General features: G+C 39.5%; 3 protein-coding genes and 3 long non-coding RNA genes across 12 annotated transcripts; 2 read left to right on the top strand and 4 right to left on the bottom strand.

Moving 5' to 3' along the window:
• Positions 1-884: 884 nt before the first annotated feature.
• LOC124350738 lies at positions 885-2,334 on the bottom strand. The gene is made up of 5 exons (XM_046801564.1): positions 1,785-2,334; positions 1,569-1,715; positions 1,408-1,499; positions 1,323-1,331; positions 885-1,241 (listed from the first exon to the last, which is right to left on the bottom strand). Exons 1-5 carry the CDS (start codon positions 2,074-2,076, stop codon positions 993-995), a joined length of 789 nt encoding a protein of 262 aa, XP_046657520.1. The 5' UTR covers positions 2,077-2,334; the 3' UTR covers positions 885-992.
• Positions 2,335-2,404: 70 nt separating this feature from the next.
• LOC124350920 lies at positions 2,405-25,471 on the bottom strand. The gene is made up of 3 exons (XR_006921280.1): positions 25,459-25,471; positions 6,276-6,279; positions 2,405-2,559 (listed from the first exon to the last, which is right to left on the bottom strand). It is a non-coding gene; the product is annotated as an uncharacterized LOC124350920 (long non-coding RNA).
• On the top strand, positions 2,556-5,851 carry LOC124350890. The gene is made up of 7 exons (XR_006921245.1): positions 2,556-2,739; positions 3,313-3,404; positions 3,473-3,596; positions 3,662-3,842; positions 3,919-4,129; positions 4,839-5,086; positions 5,816-5,851. It is a non-coding gene; the product is annotated as an uncharacterized LOC124350890 (long non-coding RNA).
• LOC124350649 (mitochondrial inner membrane protein OXA1L-like) lies at positions 10,401-12,499 on the bottom strand. The gene is made up of 9 exons (XM_046801442.1): positions 12,341-12,499; positions 12,044-12,274; positions 11,776-11,980; positions 11,567-11,710; positions 11,402-11,487; positions 11,170-11,334; positions 10,999-11,106; positions 10,769-10,934; positions 10,401-10,689 (listed from the first exon to the last, which is right to left on the bottom strand). The coding sequence occupies exons 1-9, from the start codon at positions 12,389-12,391 to the stop codon at positions 10,511-10,513; spliced, it is 1,335 nt and encodes a 444-aa protein (XP_046657398.1). The 5' UTR covers positions 12,392-12,499; the 3' UTR covers positions 10,401-10,510.
• On the bottom strand, positions 12,656-22,131 carry LOC124350532 (CD109 antigen-like). 6 transcript variants are annotated; one of them, XM_046801278.1, is made up of 20 exons: positions 21,874-22,131; positions 20,950-21,051; positions 20,692-20,884; positions 20,404-20,628; positions 19,936-20,345; positions 19,701-19,872; positions 19,227-19,633; positions 19,016-19,151; positions 18,810-18,953; positions 18,611-18,739; positions 18,444-18,498; positions 16,038-16,188; positions 15,613-15,730; positions 15,341-15,527; positions 14,743-15,274; positions 13,904-14,681; positions 13,659-13,834; positions 13,430-13,589; positions 13,263-13,365; positions 12,656-13,194 (listed from the first exon to the last, which is right to left on the bottom strand). In XM_046801278.1, exons 2-20 carry the CDS (start codon positions 21,009-21,011, stop codon positions 12,950-12,952), a joined length of 4,383 nt encoding a protein of 1,460 aa, XP_046657234.1. In that variant the 5' UTR covers positions 21,012-21,051; positions 21,874-22,131; the 3' UTR covers positions 12,656-12,949. The 6 variants fall into 6 exon arrangements, with proteins under 6 accessions (XP_046657234.1, XP_046657231.1, XP_046657233.1 ...); XM_046801275.1 differs by lacking the exon at positions 16,038-16,188 and adding an exon at positions 16,619-16,865; XM_046801277.1 differs by lacking the exon at positions 16,038-16,188 and adding an exon at positions 17,157-17,319.
• LOC124350835 lies at positions 22,955-25,349 on the top strand. Of its 2 annotated transcripts, none has more exons than XR_006921130.1 (5): positions 22,955-23,079; positions 23,146-23,193; positions 23,270-23,938; positions 24,018-24,065; positions 25,072-25,349. It is a non-coding gene; the product is annotated as an uncharacterized LOC124350835 (long non-coding RNA). The 2 variants fall into 2 exon arrangements; XR_006921129.1 differs by lacking the exon at positions 25,072-25,349 and adding an exon at positions 24,130-24,404 and having other exon boundaries at positions 22,956-23,079.
• Positions 25,472-25,822: the final 351 nt, after the last annotated feature.

Consider the following 25,822-nt stretch of genomic DNA (forward strand, 5'->3'; position numbering starts at 1 on the left):
TAGGTACATCTATAAGGATGAGATAATAATGTCGTTTTGATCAAAGTGAAAGCAAGATATTTATGTATTGGTTTCATTTGCTGCTGTATTGGTATTTTTTTTATTTTAGCGCGAAGCGGAGATTCCTATTACCCTAACAGACAAACTTCAAAGTAAAAAGCTATGAAGAATATCATGAGCAGAGCAGTGTTCATAGAAACTATTTCCGTTGAAATTACAGATCCCGTTTTGAATATAAAAAAAAAAAAATATTTATTTCTTAATAAAAAAAATTAGACACGATGAATCGGCAATGTTGCTTTTCATTTGCAGTTGTTTACGTTCAATATGAGCAGACGAAGTGTTCACTGTTGACAGGTGTCGGATCTGTTACATGTTTTGTGGTAGTATCATGGTATAATAGGTTGAGAGGTACCTCCACTCTGAGAGGAGTCCCCACCCCGATGGGGGGCCCGATTTCAGGCGGTGTGGTGGCGCTAGTTGGAGGTAAAGTTAGTCTCAACATGGGAAAGATAGGAAATAGCATCTTATTTGTTATTCTGTTAAGTATAAAATTACAGTTTTCGAATAATTTATTTTTTTTATTGTTTAAAATATTTGTAGCATCACATTTCATTATGTCATGTGATGATTCGTTAAATACAATATTTTTAAAAATTTTAATGTTGCGCTCTTCCGTTTTTCTAGCAACAGCTAGTTTGGTAGAGGTCGCGGCGGGTATATAAAGGATAAAGGGGAAAAAAAATTTTTGATATAGAAGAAACCATGGCAACCAAGCAGAAGAACCATGTTAGCCAGCCGTCATTTACTCAGTTTCTGTTTGTTTTTATTGTGTGAAAACTACGACGATATATCGGTAATTAAATAATCAAACAACTAGGTTTTAACACATTTTGAACGCGTTTTATTGCTTGAATTGTTTCTTCAACTGTACATTAGTCAGTAAGAAACTAAGAACGGCAGTACGGTAAAATGAAACAAAGAAAAAGAGACTAAGAGATCACTTTAGCTTGTTTACGCAGTGATTTTGACTTTGATTGTTGACTGAATTCTTTAACCCACTTTTTAGTTTCCAGGTAATTTCTGATGATTAAATACTCCAAAACTAATTTTCCGACAAGTTCCTTCCGGTGTGTGTTGCAGCAAATGGTGGGATTGAATTTACTTTCCTTCACCATCACACCCAGAGTTTCCATCGATCTTTCAAACCAGTCCAGGATGTTCAATTTCCCTAAGTCAACCTATTTAATAGAGAAAAGTTAATTTTAACTGTTTGGTGGAAAGCGTGTAAGAATTTATGATTTCATGAATAATAAATGTACCATGCAATAGTTTTGAAATGTTTTTTTCCTTGGTATATGACCAATTACTTGGAAATTTCATGTTGATAATTCCCGTTTCCCAATAAAGGGCCTTCTCAGTTTCTTGTAATGGCATATGTTGAGCTTCATGTGCTTCATGTTGGCTGCATGTGACTTTTGTCATGTAAGATGGGCAATCTATAACACGATAAAAAATATTTTATTACAGTGGATAATGCAGCCTAAAGACACGTAAACAATACTTACTGGGAAATATCTTAGGAATTGCACCTTCCCCAACAGATTCCTTGGCATCTGTCACAGTAGTTGCTACGTGAAGTGGTTGATCTCTAGACTTGGTATCAATTTTTTTTTTTTGGCTGCATGTGACTTTTGTCATGTGAGATGGGCAATCTATAACACGATAAAAAATATTTTATTACAGTGGATAATGCAGCATAAAGACACGTAAACAATACTTACTAGGAAATATCTTAGGAATTGCACACGGTTTCAGTATCCATCTTTTCCGTTCCTGGAAAACTTGTTGTCCTGCAACAGTCAAGAAATACCCTTTGTCTATGTCACAATCTGCAAAATGATGGGAGCAAACCCTCGACTTGTCAGTGAATATGTAATTTTTTCTAGGGATATATTTCATCCAAAGTTTTTGCATTTTTTTGTCTTTTGTCGAGAACAACGCAACTTTTTCTGGGACAGTTCCCTTTCTTACATAACCAGAAGTGCACATCGGGACACAACAATAATTCGGCATTTTTTACAACTTTTTACAACCGACTGTCACGAAGAAAAACGAAAAACACTTACAAGAAATGAAACGCCATTTCTTTTTCTAATGACAGCCATTTGTCTGCTTGGTTGCCATGGTTTCTTCTATATCAAAAATTTTTTTTCCCCTTTATCCTTTATATACCCGCCGCGACCTCTACCAAACTAGCTGTTGCTAGAAAAACGGAAGAGCGCAACATTAAAATTTTTAAAAATATTGTATTTAACGAATCATCACATGACATAATGAAATGTGATGCTACAAATATTTTAAACAATAAAAAAAATAAATTATTCGAAAACTGTAATTTTATACTTAACAGAATAACAAATAAGATGCTATTTCCTATCTTTCCCATGTTGAGACTAACTTTACCTCCAACTAGCGCCACCACACCGCCTGAAATCGGGCCCAACCGGGAAGGGCCCAGTGGAGGTACCTTTCAACCTATTATACCATGGTAGTATCCTGGAAATCTCCTTGATGAATAATGATGTGATGGTGTGACCGTGTAGAGGTGCAATGAAATTACCTGAATTAAAAATTTATGTGAAACTTCTTCATCATTGGAATTGGAACATGAATCATTTGAAAACACAGAGAGAAAACCTGTATAATACTATTGGCGTTCCTATATGATTTTATGAGGTAATTTTCATTAGCATCTCACAGACTCACAGAGTCACAGTGACTATCTCAGCAACAAAGCTAACTTTTTAGATTTTTAATAAAATGTGTTTTTTTGCTACTTCCGATATCCAAATGAGCCAGTAGTTCAGTAAATATTCATTAAAAGCACAAAAGAACCACATATTCGTGATCGTCGTCAAATAATCAAATCGGAAAAATCTTGATTTTGACCAAATTCTTGATTTCGTTAAAATTACATCATATCGACGGCATAAAACTAGCAAGTGAGCTTTGTTCTCTGTCCAGTTCTCAACTTGAATGCTAGGTTTATTAAGCGAACAAAAATGCGCTTTTCAAGTTTTGTGAGTATTTTAAGATCATTCCTTCAAAAACTGATTTTTGAGACGCGTGTCAAATAGATGGCGTGTTGATTGTGTCAGTTATGGGCTTATTATGGCGGTTTGCTGTCAAAAGTTAAGCCGTTAAGCTATCTTCTTCATCAATGAATTCTTAGATAAGTTTTAGTGATTTCGTCTGTGTTCTATTCCGTGTTTATGTTGGATAGCCTTAATGTTTCTCATCAACTTACAGGAGGAAACGCGAGAATGTCGTGCAGTCTATACCGTCAACTATTTTGTTAAATATTATTGTATCCTACTGAATGTTCTGTCGAAATGATACAGGTAACAACCAATACTAGCTTTATTACAGGATTGCTGAAACATATGTTCTTCGACTCATCTATTATTAGAATCCATCATAATTATCTGCTGTTTGTATTGGACTTGCTAGATCACCAACTCCAGCATGGACCAATCTCTCATTTCATCTTCTAGACATCTAGAGAACCTTGGAGAACTGATCGGTGGTTCCATGTGTGGTTCACTTGACATGTCACTGAACTTTATTCATTGCAGTCTAATATGTATTTTTTTTACAGGTTCTAAGTCACAGGTTTCTAAATTGGCATGACAGACTTTATGAGAAATCGTATGTAATTTCAAGAAAAAGGACAGCCTGGACAGGACTATGCAGTCAACACGATTCCTTGTTTGCTAACCATTGGCTGCCACCATTGAATCTCCCTTTTTACTTCCTTAAACGGGCCCTCTTGATTTGAGGTATTGTTTTCTATTGCTTCAATTTTTTTTAAATTATTGTCATCCTAAATAAATGTTCTTTCTGTTCTGCTTACAGGGTAATCCTTCGCTACTTATCGTGGACTTCATCCATTGCTCATTGCTGAACACCGACGAGAGCATGCAGTCATTCAAAACTGATGCATTGTGTAGTTGTTAGATAAATTACAAGTGTATATCTGGGCTCCCTTCTTTTCTGTGGCCCCGTTTCCCTAATTAACCACTAATCAACGCCCGCCGATGGTCACTCAGTGTTCTTCTTAGAAAAGGTAAAGATTGATATCCTTTATTCATTTTTATATTTTCATCCCTACTAACACGGCCCATCCTCTTTATGTAAGATGTAGATAAATATGGGATGGATAGATCCAGGTCGCAATTGTGGGGCGGTAGTATAGCGTAGGTATAAATTTATTCGGATCTAGGATGGGATCAAATAAAGAATATTCATCGTAGATCCATAAGCGTATATTCATTAACATACTGATTGTACATCAAAGTAATATACTCGGGGGTATGATTTTGTTGTGATACCATTTGGTACATACACAGAATGTGCATCACAGTATAACCATATTAGGTACACAGTGGACGAAAAAGGTAAAAAATATCTCAATTTCCATTACTCCCAAACGTTTGTTCCTAAATTGTACGAACAGTTGGTCAAATGGTTAGAGAGGTGAGCTACGGAATTGAAGGTCAGTAGTTCAAGTCTCGGGGTAGACTTTTATCTTTTAATCTCTGACAGAAATCATATCCAAAGATGGATGTTATTAAAGGATACTGTGTATACACAAACCGGTATATTCAAGGGACATACAAATGGTACGTGCGGGGAAGGGGAAATAAGGATAAACATGAAGCATCCCATGGATATGCTGTTTGTATCTCCCTTATCCTTGGGAGTACGCTTCAGTCATATCCATGGTACATCGCTGTGTTAGTAGGGATTAATGTAAAACTTTTTTTTTTACAAAGCACGCAGTTTCTTTGTGGAATCGTGTGGTCCTGGCACGGAGATTCTTGAGCCAACGCTGGCTTCTGTCCATGACCAAAGTTCTGCTCCAACCTTATCTTCCCGACGTAAGCTCATCCAGCTTCTGCTTCATCGCTTCGTACACAAAAATACAACTCGTCTTACTTCACTGACGAGTTGGAACACTTCAGTGGTCGCTTCCATGCCGCTGTTACACACCTGCAGTCACTCACCACGGGATTATGCCCAGGTACCCGACAATTTACTTATTTTCGTAGATTATCTATTCTAATAGTTTACTTACTTGTGTCTGTAATAATTCCGAAATCAGGCCCTAGTTGCGCGCAAACGTATTGTAACTTAGACGTTTTTTCTAACGCTAGATGGCTTTTCGATAATAGTCAGCTGTCGAAACAGTCAGTTTCAGTTACTTTAAAATCTCTTTAACCATGTATCGGCAGCTGTTGTGTGGAAATTTTTTAGTGAAAACTGACGATAACTCCCCAACAAAGCTCACTTGTTAGATTTTTAATAATGTGTTTTTTTTTTCTATTTCCGGTTTTCTGATTTCAGTCAGTAGTTCAGTAAATATTCATTTGACGAAGTCCATGTTTTTTTTTGTACGTTTTCGTACTTCCGGTTTTGAGAATTATCCTGACCTATAGTTCAGGAAAATTCTCGATTTTGGCCAAATTTTGGATTTCGTTTAAATCACACCTTATCGACCCCAAATTTCCTGGAGATTATGAATATGTGGTTTAATTTGACGACAGCTCAGTGGTTGAGACGCTGTGGGTACTTCCGGTATACTTCCGGAATTTTTAAAAAAAGACTAGCAAGTGAGCTTTGTTCTGTTTACAGTTCTCAATATTGCTTGATTTTAAGTTAAAAAAATTTAATCTTTAAATCTTTGAGCTTAAAAACCTGATTATTGTTTCTATCTGTATTAAGTAACTTTTATTGGCTTTTATTTGTTCAGGTAATGCAGAGGAGACGTCGAGAAGATGGACTAAAACATCTCCAAAATGTCAGCGCGGATCATCATTTGTTGTTGGTAATATTTTTGTTGTTGTTTGTGTTAGTTAACCCGTTGTCTGCCACGCCTTTGTTCTCCCCTACCTCCTTAGCACGGGCCTCCTAGAGGCCTCCCAGAGGCGTGCATTCCATCTTCTCCTCATCTCCTGTCACCCTGTCAGCCCGGACTTGTCAGTAATGGCAAGTCCCACCTTGGTAATGGATCCTTCAGACAAGGCGCGTAGAGAGTAGAAAACAACCTCCGGGTTGTATGGCGTGGCAGCCAACGGGTTAACTTAAGTGTATGTATGTATGTGATTGTAAAAAGTGGTGGAATTGTGGGTAGAGGTGGAACAATAAGGCGATTCCTTTTAACTTTTTTGTTTGCTGTGTCTTATAACTTATAATAAAATCATGTTTGGCACTTGACTTGTATATTTCTTACAACTTTGAAGTTACATAAGTTATCGGCAGAAGTGGCTGATCATCTCCAGACTCTTTTAATAAACTTTTATGAGGAACCAAACACTATCTGCAACTGCAACTCCTATGGCACAGCTATTTCAGGAGAACACCAGCACAGCTACTTCAGTTCTTTTTCTTTAATCCTGCATCGGCTGCATAATCACATCTCTCAACAGGAAACAGGCTTCGAAACCACTGCACATGCTTTCATCCGGAAGCAAACAACTCTTGACAGGTGATCCATCGGCCCAGCAAGGTAGTTGTAACCGAATGTCGCGCGTAAACGGCGATTTCGTGTACTTCTTGATCAGCCGTTTTGATCAATACGTGAGGCTGGATGAGATTGATCAAGGCAAACGGCAGAAATTCGTCTGGCTGCGACGTGTAGATGATGACACAAACTCGGTTAGAAGTAAAAAAATGAATGAGCTGGAAATCCGGCCACTTGTTGCTCTTTCGAAGACAAGTTCGTAGCTGCCGAAAGAAAAATATTCATCCATTGAATGTAATAATCGATTTGCTTGGCATCAATTAGCAACTGGATATCGCTGGAAGAGTTGACCTCAATGGCTTGCCCGGCAACGAGACATTGCTGTTCCAGGCTGACAATCGGAGGAGCGTAGATCACTCGCAAAGAGCAGCGAGCTAAAATTGGAGTCATTCCAACACTTGGCTCCGATGGTTGCTCTTGACGAGCGTTCCATTCCAGCGCTGGATTTTCCGCCATAAGTCATTTAAGATTTTACATTAGATTGCTGTGATAAGCTTGTACCATGGGACTTATGGATGTTGCGCATTTCTTTCTGGGTCGTAGGAACTTGTTGTCTGCTAGCAGACAACTAGCCAATCATAGGGCTCGGCCGAGGATAAGGGCGCGCCTCACAGCAGTCTTTTGTTTTTCAGCACGTGTGTGGCATTTGCTACGCGCTCGAGCATCGCACGAGCGGCACGTTTTCGTCACGACACACATTTTGTAGCACTTCTTTCCTTTCTATTTTTATCTACTTTGGTTCCATTTTCATCATGACAGGCGCTTCTGAAACCACGACTAAACATCTAAATGTAAGTTAAAGAAAATCTGTAAAAAAATAGAAAGGATATATGTAAAATTTTTTTTAAATTTAGTCTACAAGTTCTATAACTGAAATATCTCCCCCATCACCACAACCCCAAGACCCAGAGACCGTGAGTTACTTGAATTGTTTTAATTTTCTTAGAATTTACTTTAATTTTTATCAATAGATCGATCCTAATTCTCCACGGAACAATACAGCCCAAAGCATGATGGCAGTAGCTGCCTTTGCCAAGTCATGCGAGGCTTTCACTTACGCCATTCTCAACATAATCCGGGGACTAACTGGCTGGGGGCTGGGCATCAGTATTTTCCATTGCGCTTTCCTGCTCTTTCAGATGGTGATCTGTGCCTACAGCACCCTGATTGACATTGATGATAAGACACATCAAAAGAAATTTCTACCCTTGGCCACAATCTTGATGCTCTTTACGTCCGTCGACCTTTTTTGGCGCAGCAGCCGCCATGGCGAAAGCCTTTGGTGCTTTAGTTAAAGTCATTTACGACTTCATCGCCACGGAATTGACACCTGCTGCCCTTGATCTCAACATGATTTACGCCAGCTTGCTGGCAACCGAGATCATCTTATGTTTGATCATAAGCGTAATCGACATAGATCGCCAGCAAAACAACCGCTTCTTTCATGTCATGTCCTTCTTCCTTGGATCTGAGGAGTTGTGCGTCCTGACTGTCTCAGAGGTGTGGACTTGAAAGTTGATCTAAAAGTTTACGCATTCACTAATCATTGTTTAATTTATTTATCTAGATTGTTTGGCTGAAGTCCGCAAAGCCCCGTTGCTCATCTGCAGTCTTTGCTTTGGTGTGTTTTTGGAAAACCCCGCCTTTAAAAAGCACACTCCTAAATGCTCTTCCACACCAAGAGCAACAAACTACGCCTGTGACGATGTTAAGGAAAAGCTACGCAAAGCTACAGAGGATCAGCTTGCCTGCAGATTATGGAAATCGGTTTTTATGAAGAAATCACTGGAGGTTGGAACAAGACCAATGTCCGGTAAGGTTAATTTCAGTTTCAAATCTCTACAAGTTATTTATTATGCTTTTTCTTTTGTATTTTACAGACGTTGAACTTTATGAAATGTGGGAAAACAATTACGATGCCGCTATGTCCAAATGTCGTGACATTTTCTCTCGGGCTGCTGAATATTGGATGGGAAGTTTATAGGAATTTCGGTAAATATAATTTTCAAAATTAAGGTAAAATAAGTTTCCGGGCAGGATACTGTACTTCTGTACAGCTAACAACGGACGACGTTTGGGCAAAATGGAAAGCAGTTTCAGCCCACGTGATCGATTGTTCCCCATCAACCAAGTGGAAATTATATGCTAGACTGTGAATTCAGACAGCAACGTTTAGGATTAATTACATTTAACATTTAAGAAATCCAAACTAGAATTTACCATTCAATTTCAATGCTGAAAATGTAGATCGACACCGCAGACCAGCTTTTCACTTGGCGTTTCGGAAAAAAATGGCGAAAATTACATCCCCTCAAAGGCTCAAAGACACTCACGTCATCTGGCGGCTGGAGGACAACTTAATTTTAGCCACCTACTGACGGAGCCAAAAGATTCCACAATTACCATGTTTGACTGAACGGAAAGGAATAAAGGATGATGGATTGTCGGACATTTGAGAAAACTGTAGGCAGCGTACGTACGCCGCAAGGTACCCGAAGGGAATGTTAAGGGTATTCTAGTTGGTATAGTAGTATTGGTATAGTTTTATAAAGACAGAGCTATAGAATACTTATAGAATAATAAAAATATTCTGTTATAAAGGTAGGCCTATTATTAAGATGAATTAATAACATTTAAAAAAAAAATTATGCCCTTAGTTTCCGGAAGATTGTAATAAGCAGAAATCGAGAAAGAGATTAAAAGAATATTTCCGCATGTTTCTATCCAAACATTAAATACAAATTAAATTCCAAAAAAACCTAATATGATATGGCGCGGCGTAAGGGTAAGGCGTGACTTTGGTGCGGCGGAGGCTTCGCCCCGCCACCCCACGTCACACCGGATCTTGTTAAAATTAAATTTAATTAACTACCTATCAGCACTTCTGTTACTGGAGATTGATAGCGTTCGGTGATAACATACAGTGACTTCTATTCTATCATACAATAGTAGTAGATTGTCACGTTACGTTTATATCCCTGTCACATGTCTCTGTATTATCGTCTGCTGTAACAGCTATTGAAATTCTGTAAAAAGGTAACCAGAACTCCGTTTGATCAAATGCCTGAATCGATTGCAGCCAAATTTTCAGAATAGATGTAAAAAATTGTAAGCTACCGATTACTGCCATTGAAATGCAATAAAATTGTTGATTACAATCAATAATTGCCAAAAACTAGTGCATCCATCTATGTAGTGTTACGAGAACTGAGGGTGCCCATGTAAACCATACTGCAAACGAAACTTTGACCAGTAACCCTTCGGGTAATTAAATGGAGTTCTATTGTCGGGCATGAAAATAATTAAAGAATTTATTGGAGTTATATTGTCGCGTAGTGGAGTTCTACTGTCGGCAGTATCGGGTATTTTTAATAATATTTAAAAAAGGAGTTCGTCTTATGTTCACTTATGTCTTTAGAGTTCTACTGACGTTGGAGTTCTAATAATGTCGCACACAAAGAAATTTTTATGACATTAGGTTTTTTAAATATTATTAAAAATACCCGACAATAGATCTCCAGTGCCAGACAGTAGATCTCCGCTAAGCGACAATAGAACTCCAATAAATTCTTTACAAATATAAATCTACATTCTTATAAATCTTTTACCAATACAGCAGCAAATGAAACCAAATCTTAAATAACTTACTATCACTTTATCAAAACGAAATTATTATCTCATCCTTATAGATGTACCTACTTTAATTTCACAGGTGAATACTTCGGTTGATGGGCATAAACATAGAAATACATTTTTTCCTACCAGTTGAAGTTGTCCATTTGATCAGGGCATTAACAAAACTAATATGTTTTTATTTGATGGTCATTCATTCGCTACCGGGTGTCGAATGTGTTGTATTGCAAAGAGTCTACTATAAACAAGTTCAATAGCTATTCAAATATTGTTTCGCTCAAACAATTCAAACTACACGGATTTCTTCGTTTGTTTGAAACCTTTCTGGACTAGTTCCTGTGCTTTCGGTGCTGCTGTTGGATTGTAGGAATAAGTTTTCTGAATTGGACCAGTACCCGCACGTCTGAAATTTGAATCAATAAGACGCTGGCGATCGTTAAGTTCAGCGGTGATTTTCTGATTATTCCAAGCTAAAATGTTTAAAAAGTTACGTTTAAATATTTGTAATTGATCAACAAAACCATCTTTTAAAAATAAATCGGCACTTACCTTCTTTCATTCCCTCCACGAATCCTTTTTTGGGTCCGGCCCCTTTAACTGGCTGAACAACAACTATCGGATCGATATCGAAATAGCTCCGGACTTTGGGAAGGCGAAGGAAACCGACTTGAACGAGTGAAATGACATTAGTGGTCAACCAATAGCACAGAATAGCCTAGAAATAAATTGTAGTAAAAATCGGGTTCTCATTTTGAAAATCAGGCACAAATACTACTCACTCCAGAGAAATTCATCGTGATGGGGAACATAATGAATGGGATGGCTCGGAAGAAATAAATTAACAGGGGAAAGCCTTGAGACGAGAGTTTGGCGGAATCCGCTCCCAACTGTAGAACGTCAAAAAGATTTATAATTCTACTGTTGAATCAAACGAAAAAACGAAGACATACCTCCATTGTAGCCCACACTGTAACGCTTGTTAGCATAGGGAGTATGTAATAAGGATCACAGACTGTAAGATCTGAAAACCAAAACAATCCTCCGTACTGCATGCTCTCTACTGGAGCATTGGCCATGCCTTTTAAGGCAAAGAAAAAACTCATAAATACTGGTGCCTGTAAAGAAAAAAAGTCTATGTGAAATGTATTGATGATTAAAATTTTACAAACTTTAAGTTATTACCTGAATAAGAGGCACCATTAGATTTTTTAAGGGATTGAGTCCTTTCTCTTTCATAAAACTTTGGATCTCATAACCCATCCGTGCAGCTTCAAAACGACGCAAAAATAATTTGAAAATTCTAAATAGAGAAAAAAAAACTTGGAACCTGTGTAGATAACAAAATACCTTCCATGGCATTTCCTGCCTGTCTGGCATCAGTCATTTTTTGCTGAAGGACTTGCAGTTGTGGCATGTTGTTTGTCATTTTGGCTGCATTTCTCTGGGCTTTAATTACCAGGGGAAACATGAGTGTACGGACAGTAAAGACTCCTACAAGTATTCTTGTATTAGGTTTATCATCCTTGCCATGGTACAACTCAGTTAAGAAAATTTACCTATGGCAATGCAACCCCACCAAGGGAGGTCCACACCAATATGTAACCATTCCAAAATACTCTGGATCAGACCACTTGGGGACATTCCTCCCAACCCGATTTCTGTAAAAGCGGGCTCTGCTAAACTACTTGAGGAAACTGCATCTGACAGTGTCTCTAATGTTGTTGATGTTGGCACTGGAGGAGCAGGTATATCAATGAATTCCTGTCAAACAAAAAAAAGGGTTAAACATTTTTATGATGTTTAACATTATTTACAGAAATTTACTGAAGAGCTGGTGGTTGTTACTGCAGCTGCAGATGAAATTCCACCCAGTGGTGCCCCATTCCTTGAATAAGACGAAAGGCTCAGCTGTCTTGAACTACAAAATTTCACATTGAAATCTTTGACGATAAGCTTTGATACTCTGCTCTGGCTGATGAAAATAGATGAAAACGCTGGAGTGTGATACGATTTTACTGGGATCACTACTGCTGATGCACGAACCGTGCAAGTAAGCTAAATGAAAAACACGAAACCGTTTAGAACAGAATTTACTTGAAGGCAACAATTTAAACTTGTAACCTGTTTCCGTAAAGGAAGGAGGAGGAGTCGAGTCGTCTGTGAAATCATCATCGCGAAGTTTTACTGTTTCTTCAAATGACTTGCGAACGTGAACGGAAATTCACGTGCAAAACTAGCATCAAGTTTAAGTTGGGTGCCTCGCAATTCTCATCCGGCAATTCGTCTGCATGTACAAACACAGTCGACGCCATCTATCAACAAACAAACACACCTTGCAGATTTAGCATTCAAATGTGGAAGCAAAATCTAGATAGCCTACAATCAATGAAACTGCGGTCTGCTGATTGCGGCTGATTGTTTCAACTAAAAAGCATATGTTATCAAGCGATCAACTCAGATCACGTGTATTATCAATTTTACATTTTCCTGGACGCAAAAAGATGCAAACGCGAAATAAACCACACACACCTATTTTAAAATTTGTTGTTTTGCTTTAAAACTGGATCGACAATCAACAGTATACAGCCTTGACGGGGGATCAATCAGCACATGGAAAAATGAGGGATCAAATTATTTTAAAAAAAAAGAGAGAGAGAAACAAACAATCAATGAAAAAAATTTTAGGATAAATGAGAGACAAGTTAGATAATAATTTTTGTTATGTTGTTGTTAAATTAAGAGTAAAGCACTTGTGAGACCCGACAAAACAAAACAGAGTAACGTCGGGAGCAATGACTGCTGGCCACTGGTGGGGCGGCTATTGCTACGACCGTCCAGCGTTCCCCATCCTTTGGTTCCTTCTTCGTCTCCACTCCAACCCGGATAAGAAGAGCATTGATTTTTGCAGTCGTTTGACTGGCAAATGTCGCACACGTTGGCTGGAACTGGTTCGTAAAACACTCGAGCACGTCGAGCTAATGGAAAGAGGGGGAAATCAGTTGATTAAATTCCTGAAATTTATTATCAGCAATCTGAGACTTACAGCTGTCGTAGTAATCGTACATGACGACGGGCACTTTACGTTGCTCGGCCACTTTGAAAACGCGATACGCTTGAACAGTTGGGCAAACCGTATTCCTCGTCATCTAAAATTTTAATTAACCTTCTCGTTAAATAAGGAAAACAGTCGCATTAAAAAGGGGTTTTTACCTTGTCGAAATACAAAGAAATTCCAGTGCCACCTTCTTTTGTTTCAACTTTCTTGACATCTTTGATGGCTCTGAGACTCGGTAGGGAATCCTCGTCCATGACGTAACCCGACGGCAAACTGATTTCCATAACGGCCATGTTGCTCTCCTCACCGACGAAACTGAAATCAATTCCAATAAGTTTTAAATGAAATTTGAGACTATAATTAGACAAGGGATTCAATTGATACCTGGAGCAGATGGTCAACTGCATGCGGTTCTGATTGGCGTTCTTAAAGAGTTGAGGATCCAGCGTGAATAGCGGCCACTCTCCGGTGACATTCAAATTGTAAGAAGTTGACACTTGGATAATGGAGAATCCACTTCCAACGGCTGAAATTTCCACATGGGTGGTCTTGGGAGGAAGCTGTCGTTACAGAAAAACCAAATGAATTACTTGTTAAAATGGAAACAGAATAAGTTTCAGTGGTTTTACCTTGAACTTTTGGAGAACCATGGCGTTTTCACGACTGAGAGAAAATGTCTCCGCACCGGTGTCGTGTTTGATTTTGACGTTAATGTTGGTGTTGGGCACTGTAATCTTCTCGGCTAATTTGGCCAGGGCGTACAAACCAATTACCGTGTCCTGAGTGGAAGAGAAACCGCCGTTCGAGTTCCTGTTGGCTACCATCCATTTCATGATGGGCAGGGCCTCAATCACCAGTCCACGTTGGAGGAAAGTCAACAAGGCGTAGGCCGTCATTTCCACGTCGACAGACGTCGTCAAGCTGGACCAAGGATTGGATTTGTCCTTTTCCGACTTAGGTTTCGACCAGAAACGGAACTCTTCTTCCGTCGTGTTGGCTTTAGCCTGAAGCATATCAAAGGCCGTATCCCTCTCTTCAACCTCGGCCAAATGAAGGGCGTAAGTCACCAAGGACAGGGCATAAGGATCCGTGATGGAGGGCAGTTCCTTGACGAGAAACTCGGCCGCTTTCTGCATACTGGGTCCGTAACGGAGTCCAGCCTTGTTCTCCAGGAATGCCAAAAGGACGTAGGCCGTCAGGGGGACACCTTTGCCGGATCCACCCTGCATGTCCGTGTGAGAGACTTTGCCCACCTCGGGGAATGATCCGTTGGGCGCTTGATTGGCCGACAGCCACTTGAGAGAGTCTTCGATGACGTGATCCTCGATGGTGATGTAAGGCTGAGCTTGGCGGAAGGATCGGGCCACAAAAGCCGTCAACCAGGTGCTACCAGCGACATCGCTTTTACTAACATTTCAAATGATGAATTAAAAGACTGGACGCATTGTTGTTGGAATTAAATATTTACCCAAAAGCACTGAAGGATCCATCGTCCCGTTTGTAAGTCAACTCTTTCTGATAGCCCGTCTCCATGAAACCCAAGGCTTTGGAACTGATGGCGTCCGTCAACTGGCCGATATTCTTCAGATATTCCGTGACGACAATGTTGGGCACAAAGAGCAACATGTTCTGCTCTCCGCATCCGAACGGCATCCGCAGCAACGTGTTGAGATTGTTGATGCTGGGACCCATAATGTCGACGATGGCCGAAAGCTCGACGGCGGCCGATCCGGGCACGGCGTTGAAAGGGATGGTGACGGAAACGTTTTTGTTGTAGTTTCGGATGGAGCGCAGGTCCAGGAGATAGGCTTTGTTGCGGTAAATGGTTTCTCCTTCGGCTTTGACGAGGAGTTTTTTGACGATGGCGTCACCGGCCGTGGCCGCTTTGGCGGTCAAACGGAGATCAATGTTCCCCAATGTGGTGGGACGGATGAGGAAAGAGACGGGCGTGCCGTCTTGAGCTGGAATTCGCACCGATTTCTTGCGGAAAATCGCCTCACCTTTGTAAAAATGAGCTTATTAGTTTAAGTTTCGGGGAATATTTAATCAGTTTCTTTATTTCTTACTTGAAATTTCGTTATCTTCCAATCCATTGTCGATAAACTGGAAATCCCCGATATTCTCAAAAGTCAATTCGGCCGTAATTTCCTTGTTCATGTAATTAAAGACGACAGCCTGGATGGCGACGACTTCACCGCGAATAACCGAATAAGGCAAATTCAGTTGGATGAAGAATGGCCGGAAGACTTGCATCTGAGAAAAACAAACAACGGAAAATCACACACAAGAGTTATTAATAACTGGCGTTGGTTTGTTTTGGGCTTGGCTATTTGTTTACCTTGGCAGGTTGTTCAATGACGCCCAGTCCGTGGAATGTATCCAAAGAAAAGGCGGTAATCACCCAGGATGTGATGGTATCCGGGGCTTCTTTAACGAAACGGGCAGTGCCGTCAGTCCTTTTTTAAAAAGCATTACCGCGATTATTAGTCAAATTTCTTTGTAAATGTCTGGTGGGAGAAGAGAGAAAAAGTTGGAAGGAATGGAGAGAACCAACACACACAAAATTAATTGTTGTTCATGCCACATACACATTCCCCGCGCCTCAATTCAAAGCAAAAAGCCCCGAATTAGTTAGCGAAAATGAGTCGAACTTTTTTTTATTTTCATAAAATTTCATTCGTGGTAGTCTCGTTAAGAAAGTGAAATGGGTTTTAAAAATTGTAAATAAAAAGGAAGAATTTTTGTTTCAAGCGAAAAACCAACCCCGCAGTGGTGGAGTTAAAGAGCCAGACTTCTGGGAAAAGGCGGCGGACGCGAATGTTGGTCGCGGATGGATCGGCATCGTCGTCGACAGTTACCGATTTCAAATGGGTACCGCTTTCAAGAGCTATCGAGTCCAAACTACGCCACGTCACTAATTTGGATAATAAGCACAACAAATTTCAATTTTCTACATTTTTTTAAGTCACATTTTTTTCTTTTGTTTTTCAAACCCTCCCCAAAAATTGACCGAAAAATTGTCTTTTTTAAAAATAAAAATATTTAAGCCGATGGAAAGATGGACAGAAAAGGGAAGAAGCTGACAACGATAAACGTCCGCACGCGACACAATAATGATTAAACTCTAGTTTGCAAATGGAGTTAGGCTACAGAAATTGTTGATCAGTGGATTAGCGACAAAATTAATCCACGCACACAACATTTGATTTTTAGTGGCTTAAAATTTAAAAAAATGATGAATAAAAAGAGAGGCGAAATGATGCCGATTAAAAGAGATGGATTAATTCCGGTTCATGTTCAACACGAACACGATGTGAAATTCGATGCATTGGTATAATATGTACCCGGTGTCGACGGATGAAAAAATCCAAGTCGGGGGAGGATCGCGTAGTAAATAGATTTTAGGATTGTCATCCGCTGGAGTTGGAATACGAGAAAATGCGTACGGTCCCTCTAGCGGAGGACGGATCTGGATAGGCAAAGTAAATGCCGGTCCCTTGTCGACGGCCACCGTGGCGGAACCGCGAGCCGGAATGGGCCGATTGGTCGGCCGATTCACCGCTTTCGGTCGCAACGTCGTTTGTTCGTTCCCTTTTTACATTTTTATTTTTTTCAGTTATTAAAAAAGTTTGCAACTTTTGTACGACCATTTCAAACATTTTTTCAAAAAATTTCGCCTTTCAATTTAGGAAAAATTGCAGGGAAAAGATAGCAGAAGGAAGAAACTAGTTTGATCACACATCAACAAACACACACTCGTCCAGCACACATTCTTTCCTTGGCAAAAGCTGTTAGTTCCTTCCACCTTTTTTTTCGTGTCCACCACCGGAAAAAGAAAGAAAAACAACGTGGTGGTGGTGTATAGAAATGTAGGGGTGGTACCCATTGACTAGCAAATTCTGCCAAAGCCACGTCTCGGGGAAATTTGTTCTCGTCCGTATGGGATTAGATAGAGACGACGACTTTGAGGAATCGCCATCCGATAATGGATCATTAGCCGGAGCACCTGCCAATGGGGCACTCTGATCGTTCGCCCGATACGTCACTACTGAAGGGGAAAGACAACAAAGAAACAACACAACGTCCAAAAAAGTCATCAGTATCCCCAAATGTCAAACCGTCGTCGTCTTAATAGACTCAATTGGTCGCAACCCCTAAACAGCCCAATAGCTTGAAAATGGAAAATTGAAAACAATTATACTACAATTAGATATGTGATAAATTAGTACTGTGTCATCTCGTTAAGCCACAACCAAGTCTCGGGAAAGTGTTGGCGAACCCGACTGGACGACAACACGTCAGGATGACGAGGATCAGACGAGGGAAACGTGGTGATCGTGTCGAAGGCAGCCCGGTAATACACTTTTGACGGGTATTTTAAGATTAGTTCATTTTGTTAAAGAAAAATCGATAAAGCATTAAATGAAAAGCTTAACGCTACAACAATGGGAAGATCAAAAAAAGAAGAAAAGAGATCGTGCCAACCAGTCGACCGAGAATATCCATATCGTGTCAAAAGAAAAACTACACCCATCAACTTTCACTCAAAACATTTACGTTCGGAAAAGAAAGGAGCCTGGAAACTTTCTACTACTAATACAATAGTGGCTCATCCGGCACGACCAGCATATTTGACACGACAAGAATCTCTCGGCGATGAAGCGAGAAAAAACAGATAACCACACGACATGTTGAGAAAATGAAAGAAGAAGTGAACTGTTATAAGTGAAGTACCCCAAGTTGGTGATATGAAGCCAGAGGAAAGTTTCTGGGAAATGTTGACGCAAGGCGATCGGTTCCTCCACCTTAGAGAAAGAAACATCCACGGAAAGAGTTGGTGCGGCTAGTCGTAATTCCTCACACATTTTTGCTGAACAGAGGAGGCGGTTAAAAATACCAGAAAATGTACCGTTAGCATAAAAAGAGTTGGTGTTAGAAACGATCAGTTGCCAAGTCGAGAAGGGGATTAAGTGCAAGTGAAAATAGCCTACAGCTGAACATTCGACACGCTGTCCACTTACCTCCACACCTCCTGTGGTTACATATTACATTTCCTCTCCAGAATTCGTAATTACAATCAAACACATCATCTGAATACATATCCACTACCCTCAAGGCTATTTTTCATATTTTCTTCAATAACTTAAAAATGGAAAAAAGGTCACTCACCGAACGGCATGCTCTCCTGGATGTATCCATTAGTCAAAACCACAGTGCCGGAATTCTGACAACCGAGAAAAAAAAGGAGGCGGATGAAATAACGGTGTCAGCTAGAGCAGCGGGTTTTTTCCACTATAATGTTGTAATATAAAATTAGAATAAGAAAAAAGAATTACGCTGAAAACTTCGCCGGCTGTTGCGGATGAAGGCCACCAAAACGAACGTCCTCCAACTTCAGGTAGCCAAGATTCAAAATCTGGGCGACGGGTAGAATCATAAGATTTCACTTCATCCAAAACGTCTTGCTATAATTAAATGAAATTTTCATTAGACCAAACAAAATTTAAATTTAGAAAAAAAAAACACAAAATTTACGCGAGAAATGTCGTTTCCGGTTTTCAACAGCAAGACACTCTGATCGACGCCGAGGACGCCGACGTAGGAATTGGGTTTAGCTTTCACCACAATGTCGACAGCTTTGCCGGGCTCGACTGAATCCGGCGTCACTTGAATGTCCACCTATTTTTCACGACAACATTTGTTAACTTGTTTCATTGGAAAATTAATGAAATGAGACGTACAAAGTTCTGGAAAGTTCCATCTACATCGAAATTGAGGGCGTCGGCCACAACTTCTCCATCGGCTCTGACGTAATAGACGACAACACGAGCCACAGGAGCCATGGCGGCCGTGGCTTGGAACCGGAAAGTGTGTGACCTATCACCAGATGGTGAAACAGAAAAATTTAGCCAAAAAGAAATCCGACATTTCACTTGGATGAAAAGTGTGTACCTTTGGTTTCCGGCCTGAACGGTGCGGGCAACCACCAAATTCCCACGACCCATCACCTCGTAAATGTAAGAATCCAGTGGAGCCGTCGAGTTGACTTCGATGGCAATTTCTTCATTGACTTTAGGATTTTCGGTTTTCAAAATCACTTGGATGAATGAATTGCTGGGCGACTGGGCTCGATTGATGGTGGAAAACCATTCGACTAAATCCTGGTACTGAGTCTCAATGCCCAAAGTGTAGACGTTCTCATCGACTGGCGGGTAAAAGTTGAGTTCTAGAATTCCGTTACGAGGCACGGGATATTCGGTGCGATTGTATTCGTCTTGATTGTGCGAAAATCCGTGCTTGACTATGACGACACCGTTAGCATCTTGAATGGGTGTGTTGTCTTGATAGGCCAGCTTCAACTATTTTTTAAAAATGATTAGTTTTAAAACATTGTACTGTAAATATAAAAGAATAAAAGAGACTTACAAAGGCCGTGTACTTGAGACCGGGCTTGAAACTGTCTGATGTCTTAATCAACTCCATTTTATACTTGTACTTGTACAGAGTCAACAATGAGCTCATGTTTTGTTTACGTTCAGTCAAACCTTCAATAACGGTCACGTCGAACCGGATGTCTCGCTCAAAATCATCCACAAGTCTAAAAAAACAAAAGAAAAATGAAATGATAAATAAACAAATAACAAATTTGACGAGAACTTACTTGAGTTCTTTAAACAAATTGAAATCAACGTCAACTGTGCCGTCAATTTGAACCGTTTTCCGAACGGGTTCCGTGAAAAACGGCTGAATGTACGAGACTCTGTACTGCGGGTAAGCGGCGATGGTGACGTTTCCTTTGACGGGTTTGCCGTACGTGTATTTGGCTTTGACGGTGGCCACCATTTTGGATTCGTTAAAAGTGAGATACGTCGGCAGGTCGATGGTGACTTGGAATTTCGGCAGAATGTATTCGGCAACTTGGAAATGTTTGGAGAAACTCTGACCAGACACGACGGCCGTGATGTTCCAGTCACCCAAAACGGGTTGATCCGACAATTGCAGCTCTGATGCAAACACACCTTGTTTGGTAAATACTCGATTCCATTGCTTGATTCTGTTTCCCTTGCCGTCCTACATTGATAAAAGAGTACGTTTTGTAACTGTTCGAGATAATGTGAAAATAACATACCGTCATGTAAACATCCAAAGAACCGACGACAGATGGTTTGAGTTGAGGATTGACGACAATGACGCGGAATTGTACCAAATGTCCCGGTTTGTAAATGGCCTTATCCGTCTGGATGAAAACCGAGTGACTCTTTTCAGAGTATTCCAGTTCCGTTGTGTTGACAAACGTCAATCCACCAGATCCACGGGCTGTCAAATTATATTTACCGGGTCCCAATTCACCAATCTGCCAAGAATAAATGGGTCAAATAAGAATTGAAACAAGAGATTTAACTTTTCTGAATAATACCTGGAACTTGATGACTTGAGTGGAATTGGGTTCAACAGTGGCACTTTGGGCGTTGCGGACTTGCCCTCCGCCGTCCTGTTGTCCTTCAATGGCCACCACCAGATTGGTCAATGGAGCACCACCGTGTAAACTGATGGACACGTGATAATCCAAACTCGGTCGCAGAACTTTGGGGGCCACAATCGTATACGTCCTGAAAACACCCAAAGAATTTTAGTAATTAACGATCAATCAAATCGAATACAAGAAAAGACTCACCCGTCATTTTGTGCCAATGTACAAGTGAAGAAAGCAACTGCCAGGAGCAGTCTGAGAAGCATGATGACGTCACAGGCGTCGCGAGTGGGATCCTTTTCCGACCTATGGCGCAATAAAAAACAGATTCGAATCACTAAATAAAGAGAGAAATTCTACTTCCGCTTGACACCTTTTTACCCGACCCTCATATTTCCCACACAGTGATGACGTCACTTTCAATAAACAATAGGCAGCACACGCCAAATGCATTTAGACTTCTTGGTTCTTGTGTTAAATTGTAATTGGAAACCGAACCAAAAACGGGTTTCAGTTTGCCTTTCGCTTTCTCTCTTATTTCATGCCAAATTTGGACTTTGCCGTTTTTCCAATCGACTTCACGGCTGCTGGAGTCACCGACCACAGCAGCAGATGACCAAGCTGGAAAATTCCAATGACGTTTGGAAATGATTTTTCTAAAAGGAAAAGGGCAAGCTAGCGGTGTGGTTCCGCAATGTCTTTTTCTTTTTCCCGATTCATTTTATGGTTGTTTGGTACGGAAGGTAGAAAAAGAAACGGGTATTTTTTCCTAGCTCAACTTCCGGGGGGGACTAGGCAAATGCCCAGTGACAAAAACAGTCAGAAAAATTTTCGCATGCCGGAAGTCCTCTTTTTTTTTCCACACATCTTTTTTCTTTTTCTTTTCTGCTTTGAAAACTACATAGAAAAAGAGAGACAACAACCTGTTGCACGTTTGCAGGTGGAATAGATATACGAGAAGAGAATTCTGTGGGTATAGTAGCCCCGAGGCCTTTATAGTCAAGAGGGGCTACACAAGTCGTTCACACACACAAAATATCAAGAAAACATTCCCCTCTTTGTCAAGGTCAATAAGACGAACCACTTTAAAAATATTAATGATTTGGAAAAGAATTCACACAAACATACCCGGGCCAAAAGAGTTGCTAAACGACGCCAAGACGAACACACTCACACAATTTAGCACACGATCGCGAATGGAAACGAATCCTAAACGACTGCTGCTTATTATAACTTGACACGTCCTACACCAAATAAAAGTTTCTCCCACAGACCAAGTTGTTAATTTTTGCTGAATCACACTAAAGAAAATGGATTCCTTTTTCACCACGCAAGGGAATTTATGTGTGTGTGTTCACTTTGCCGGCAGGAATGAGACTGAACTGAATGCCATTTCACCTGTGGGCTGTGGGCGATTCGGTATTAACGGGGCAGGTACGTAGATGGCGCGTGTGGGCAGACTCTTTTTTGTTTTGACGGCGCATATGTCTCTTTCGCAACTGTTTTCAGGTGAAATTGCAATCATTCGGGGATTGGCAAATAATTCGCTTCATCATCCTTCGAGTAATGGATTTAATGAATATTTTTATGACGCGATATGTTAAGTCGATTCTATGCTATTTGCATTTTTTAATTCGGATAGGATTCATATGCAAATTTTATATTACCTTTTTCTACACAGGGAAGCCATCTAGCGGTCAAATTATTCATCTCGTGATACAAATTTCGAAACGTACCAAATCTTGCCGCGACAAACTGTAGTGTTAAAATTCTGTAAAATGATTTCATTAATGTAGAAATTTGCAATGAAATAAACCCGCTGGGAATCAAACTTTTGTAGAAAACGGATCCCCGTACTAATAACCTACTCCTCCTCTTTATGTGCAACTCAAAAGGAATAGGTCGTCACCTCCTCTCCAAAATGATAAAGAGAAAGTTGCTGCTGTACCAGTAAAGGTAGGACAACATCCGTGAGAAGAATGAGACGAATATGCAGATGGGGTTTTCCTCAACATCCGGGAATATATTAGACATCCGGATGATCTCAATATTTTTTTCGAAACGCCATTTTCACTTTGGTTTCCGCTGATGATTAGATTTGGAATAAATCAATAACACGGCAAGAAAAAAAAAGGTGGCTTTCGTAAATTAACCGAAATCAAACTACCACAATTTCCTCTTCAATCAGAGACATAATTCTAAATTGGAATAAATCTGTTGCATATTCCTGTTCGAGATACAGTACCGTTCAGACGTGAAATTATATGATGGCCTCCTCCACCGGGATCTTCGCTTATTGGCTATTCATTGCCATGACTCTGTTCATCCTTCAAGGTTTGAAATTTAAGAAATTAATTTGGTTTACTAAATAAAGTAAATGGAATTTTTCAATACAAACAGGTGTCGTGGGGAGTCCGATCGATTTTTCGGAAGATGATTTACGTGCTGGTATGTATAATTTTAAAAATGTCAAATTCTAATTGTTTAAAGAAAGTCTAATTTATAAAACCATTTTTGGGAATAGAACGAGAAGTAGGCGATCCAACCGATTACGAACGAGAGGAGCGTTTCTGGCGCCCCTTCAAAAATTGGATCTTGTTTGGCTAATCGTTTAAATGTTATCCACCTGGAATGCCAAGACTTTTGTTGGACATTGCTATTCGTGATTTTGACGATTCAATCTGTTTGCTAAACTCTACTCAATTTTTCCAAATCTGGTAGGATATTGAACTCCTATGCCCATACAATCAATAATACATACACGCAATTATCATTCAAATATACTACTGCTTCAACCCGCCTCCGAATTATCCCTTTTTTAACTTAGGCAGGTTAAATAGCACATTACAGCTTAGAAGTTAATGTTAAAAGTTAAATTTTCCATCCATAAGTGAGACCTTTAGCTTAAATGTCACGATCGGCATCTAGTCAGCATTTTTCATTTTGGCTTCCTTCAATGATAAGAGATAATTTTATTTCGATAAGTAAAAGATATACAAACCGAAGCAAAATTTAGCGGCCACTATTTCCTCTTTAAACGGAGAAATTCCAAAATTCCAAAATGGCACAAATTTTCTTCGTATTCTTGTTCAAAATCCAGTACCGTTCAGACGTGAAATTATGATGGCCTCCTCCATCACCGGGATCTTCGCTTATTGGCTATTCATTGCAATGACTCTGTTCATCTTTCAAGGTTTGATTTCAAATTAAAAAAACGTAATTTTGTAAAACGAATCAAATTTGTGATTAACGGATATTTTCATTAATAACAGGTGTCGTTGGGAGTCCGTTTGATTTAACTGAAGGCGAATTACGTGCTGGTATGTAATTTTTCAAATTCAAATTTTTTAAAGAAACAGATTTATATATATTTTTGTGGAATAGAACGAGAAATAAACGATCCAACCGATTACGAACGAGAGGAGCGTATCTGGAACCACATCAAAGATTTCTTTGGTGGAATTTTCGGCTAATCGTTTCACGAAAATGCTTCGAATTTATAAAATGTGTGTTTGCACATTGTTGTATTGGCGATCAAACTGTTTCCTAATCTCTCTTCAATTTTTAAAAATCTGTATTCTGTAAGGATGTTGAACTCGTATTCCTGTAGGAATATACATACATTATCATTCAAATAAACTATAGTGCTTCAGTCCACATCCAAAAGGTCCCTTCCCTTTCTTAAGTATAAGACATTTTTCTTTTTAATTTAGAGTTTTAGGGTTTTAGTTTTCCATACGATGAGAGAGAAAATGAAAACCTAACCCTCCCCCCTCCCATCGTAGGGCAGAAAAATAACACATTAAAACTTAAAAGTTATATTTTTCCATGGACAATTAAACCTTTTGCTGAATGTTGCGATTGCGATCGGCATCTCGTCAGCATTTTTCATTTTTGGTTTCCTTCAGTGATTAGAGATTATTTTTATTTTGATAAATAAAAGATTAACAAAGTGAACCAAATTTTGGCGGCCACAATTTCCTCTTCAATCAGAGACATAATTCTAAATTGGAATAAACCTGCTGCATATTCCTGTTCGAGATACATTACCGTTCAGACGTGAAATTATGATGGCCTCCTCCATCACCGGAATCTTCATTTATTGGCTTTTCATTGCCATGACTCTGTTTATCCTTCAAGGTTTGTAATTTAAAAAATTAATTTTTTTACTAAATAAAATTTGAAATTAATGAAAATTTTTATTAAAAACAGGTGTCGTAGGGAGTCCGATTTATTTTTCGGAAGACGAATTACGTGCTGGTATGTCATTTTTAAAATTCAAATTATTGAAAGAAAGTCTAATTCATAACCATTTTTGTGAAATAGAACGAGAAATAGGCGATCCAACCGATTACCAACGAGAGGAGCGTTGGTGGCGCCACATCAAAAATTTCGCTGTAGGATTTATCGGCTAATTGTTTCACGAAAATGTTATCCACCCGATTTTCTCAAACGTTTGCACATTGTTTTTCGAGATTTGGACGAACCTAACAACTGTTTCCTAAACTTTCCCCAATTTTCAAAATCCGGAAGGATATTAAACTCGTATATGTAAGCTGTAAGCATACAATTACCATTCCAATAGACTACTGCTTCAACCCGCATCCGAATTGTTTACCGCCTTCTTTAATTGAATTACTAGTCTTCCACAAGGCGAAAGAAAAAATCATCATTGAAGATCTCTATTCTAGAGCAGAGTAATAGTAGTAACACATTTGAATAAAGTTACATTGTTTTTAATGAATAAGTAAGACCTTTTACTGGTAGTATGTCGTCATCGGCATCTAGCCAGCATTTTTCATTTTGGTTTCCTTAGAGATTAAAAATTATTTTTATCTCGGCAAGTTTACAGTTTAAACAAAATAAGTTGGCGACCACAATTCTCTTATTAAGAGGATAATATTTAAAAATAATAATAATACTTAAAAAAAACGCAGAAAATAATTTTTTCATTAATTTTCAACCATAAATGTTGTGGTGTTGATAAACAAGAGATTCAAATACCAAATCAAGAGGCGAACCACAGTTTCCTCATTGCAACCAACACAACCGCAGATAACAGTCGAATTCTATGTTT

The sequence above is a fragment of the Daphnia pulicaria genome, chromosome 7 (assembly GCF_021234035.1).
Source record: "Daphnia pulicaria isolate SC F1-1A chromosome 7, SC_F0-13Bv2, whole genome shotgun sequence".
Classification (NCBI taxonomy): Eukaryota; Metazoa; Arthropoda; class Branchiopoda; order Diplostraca; family Daphniidae; genus Daphnia; species Daphnia pulicaria.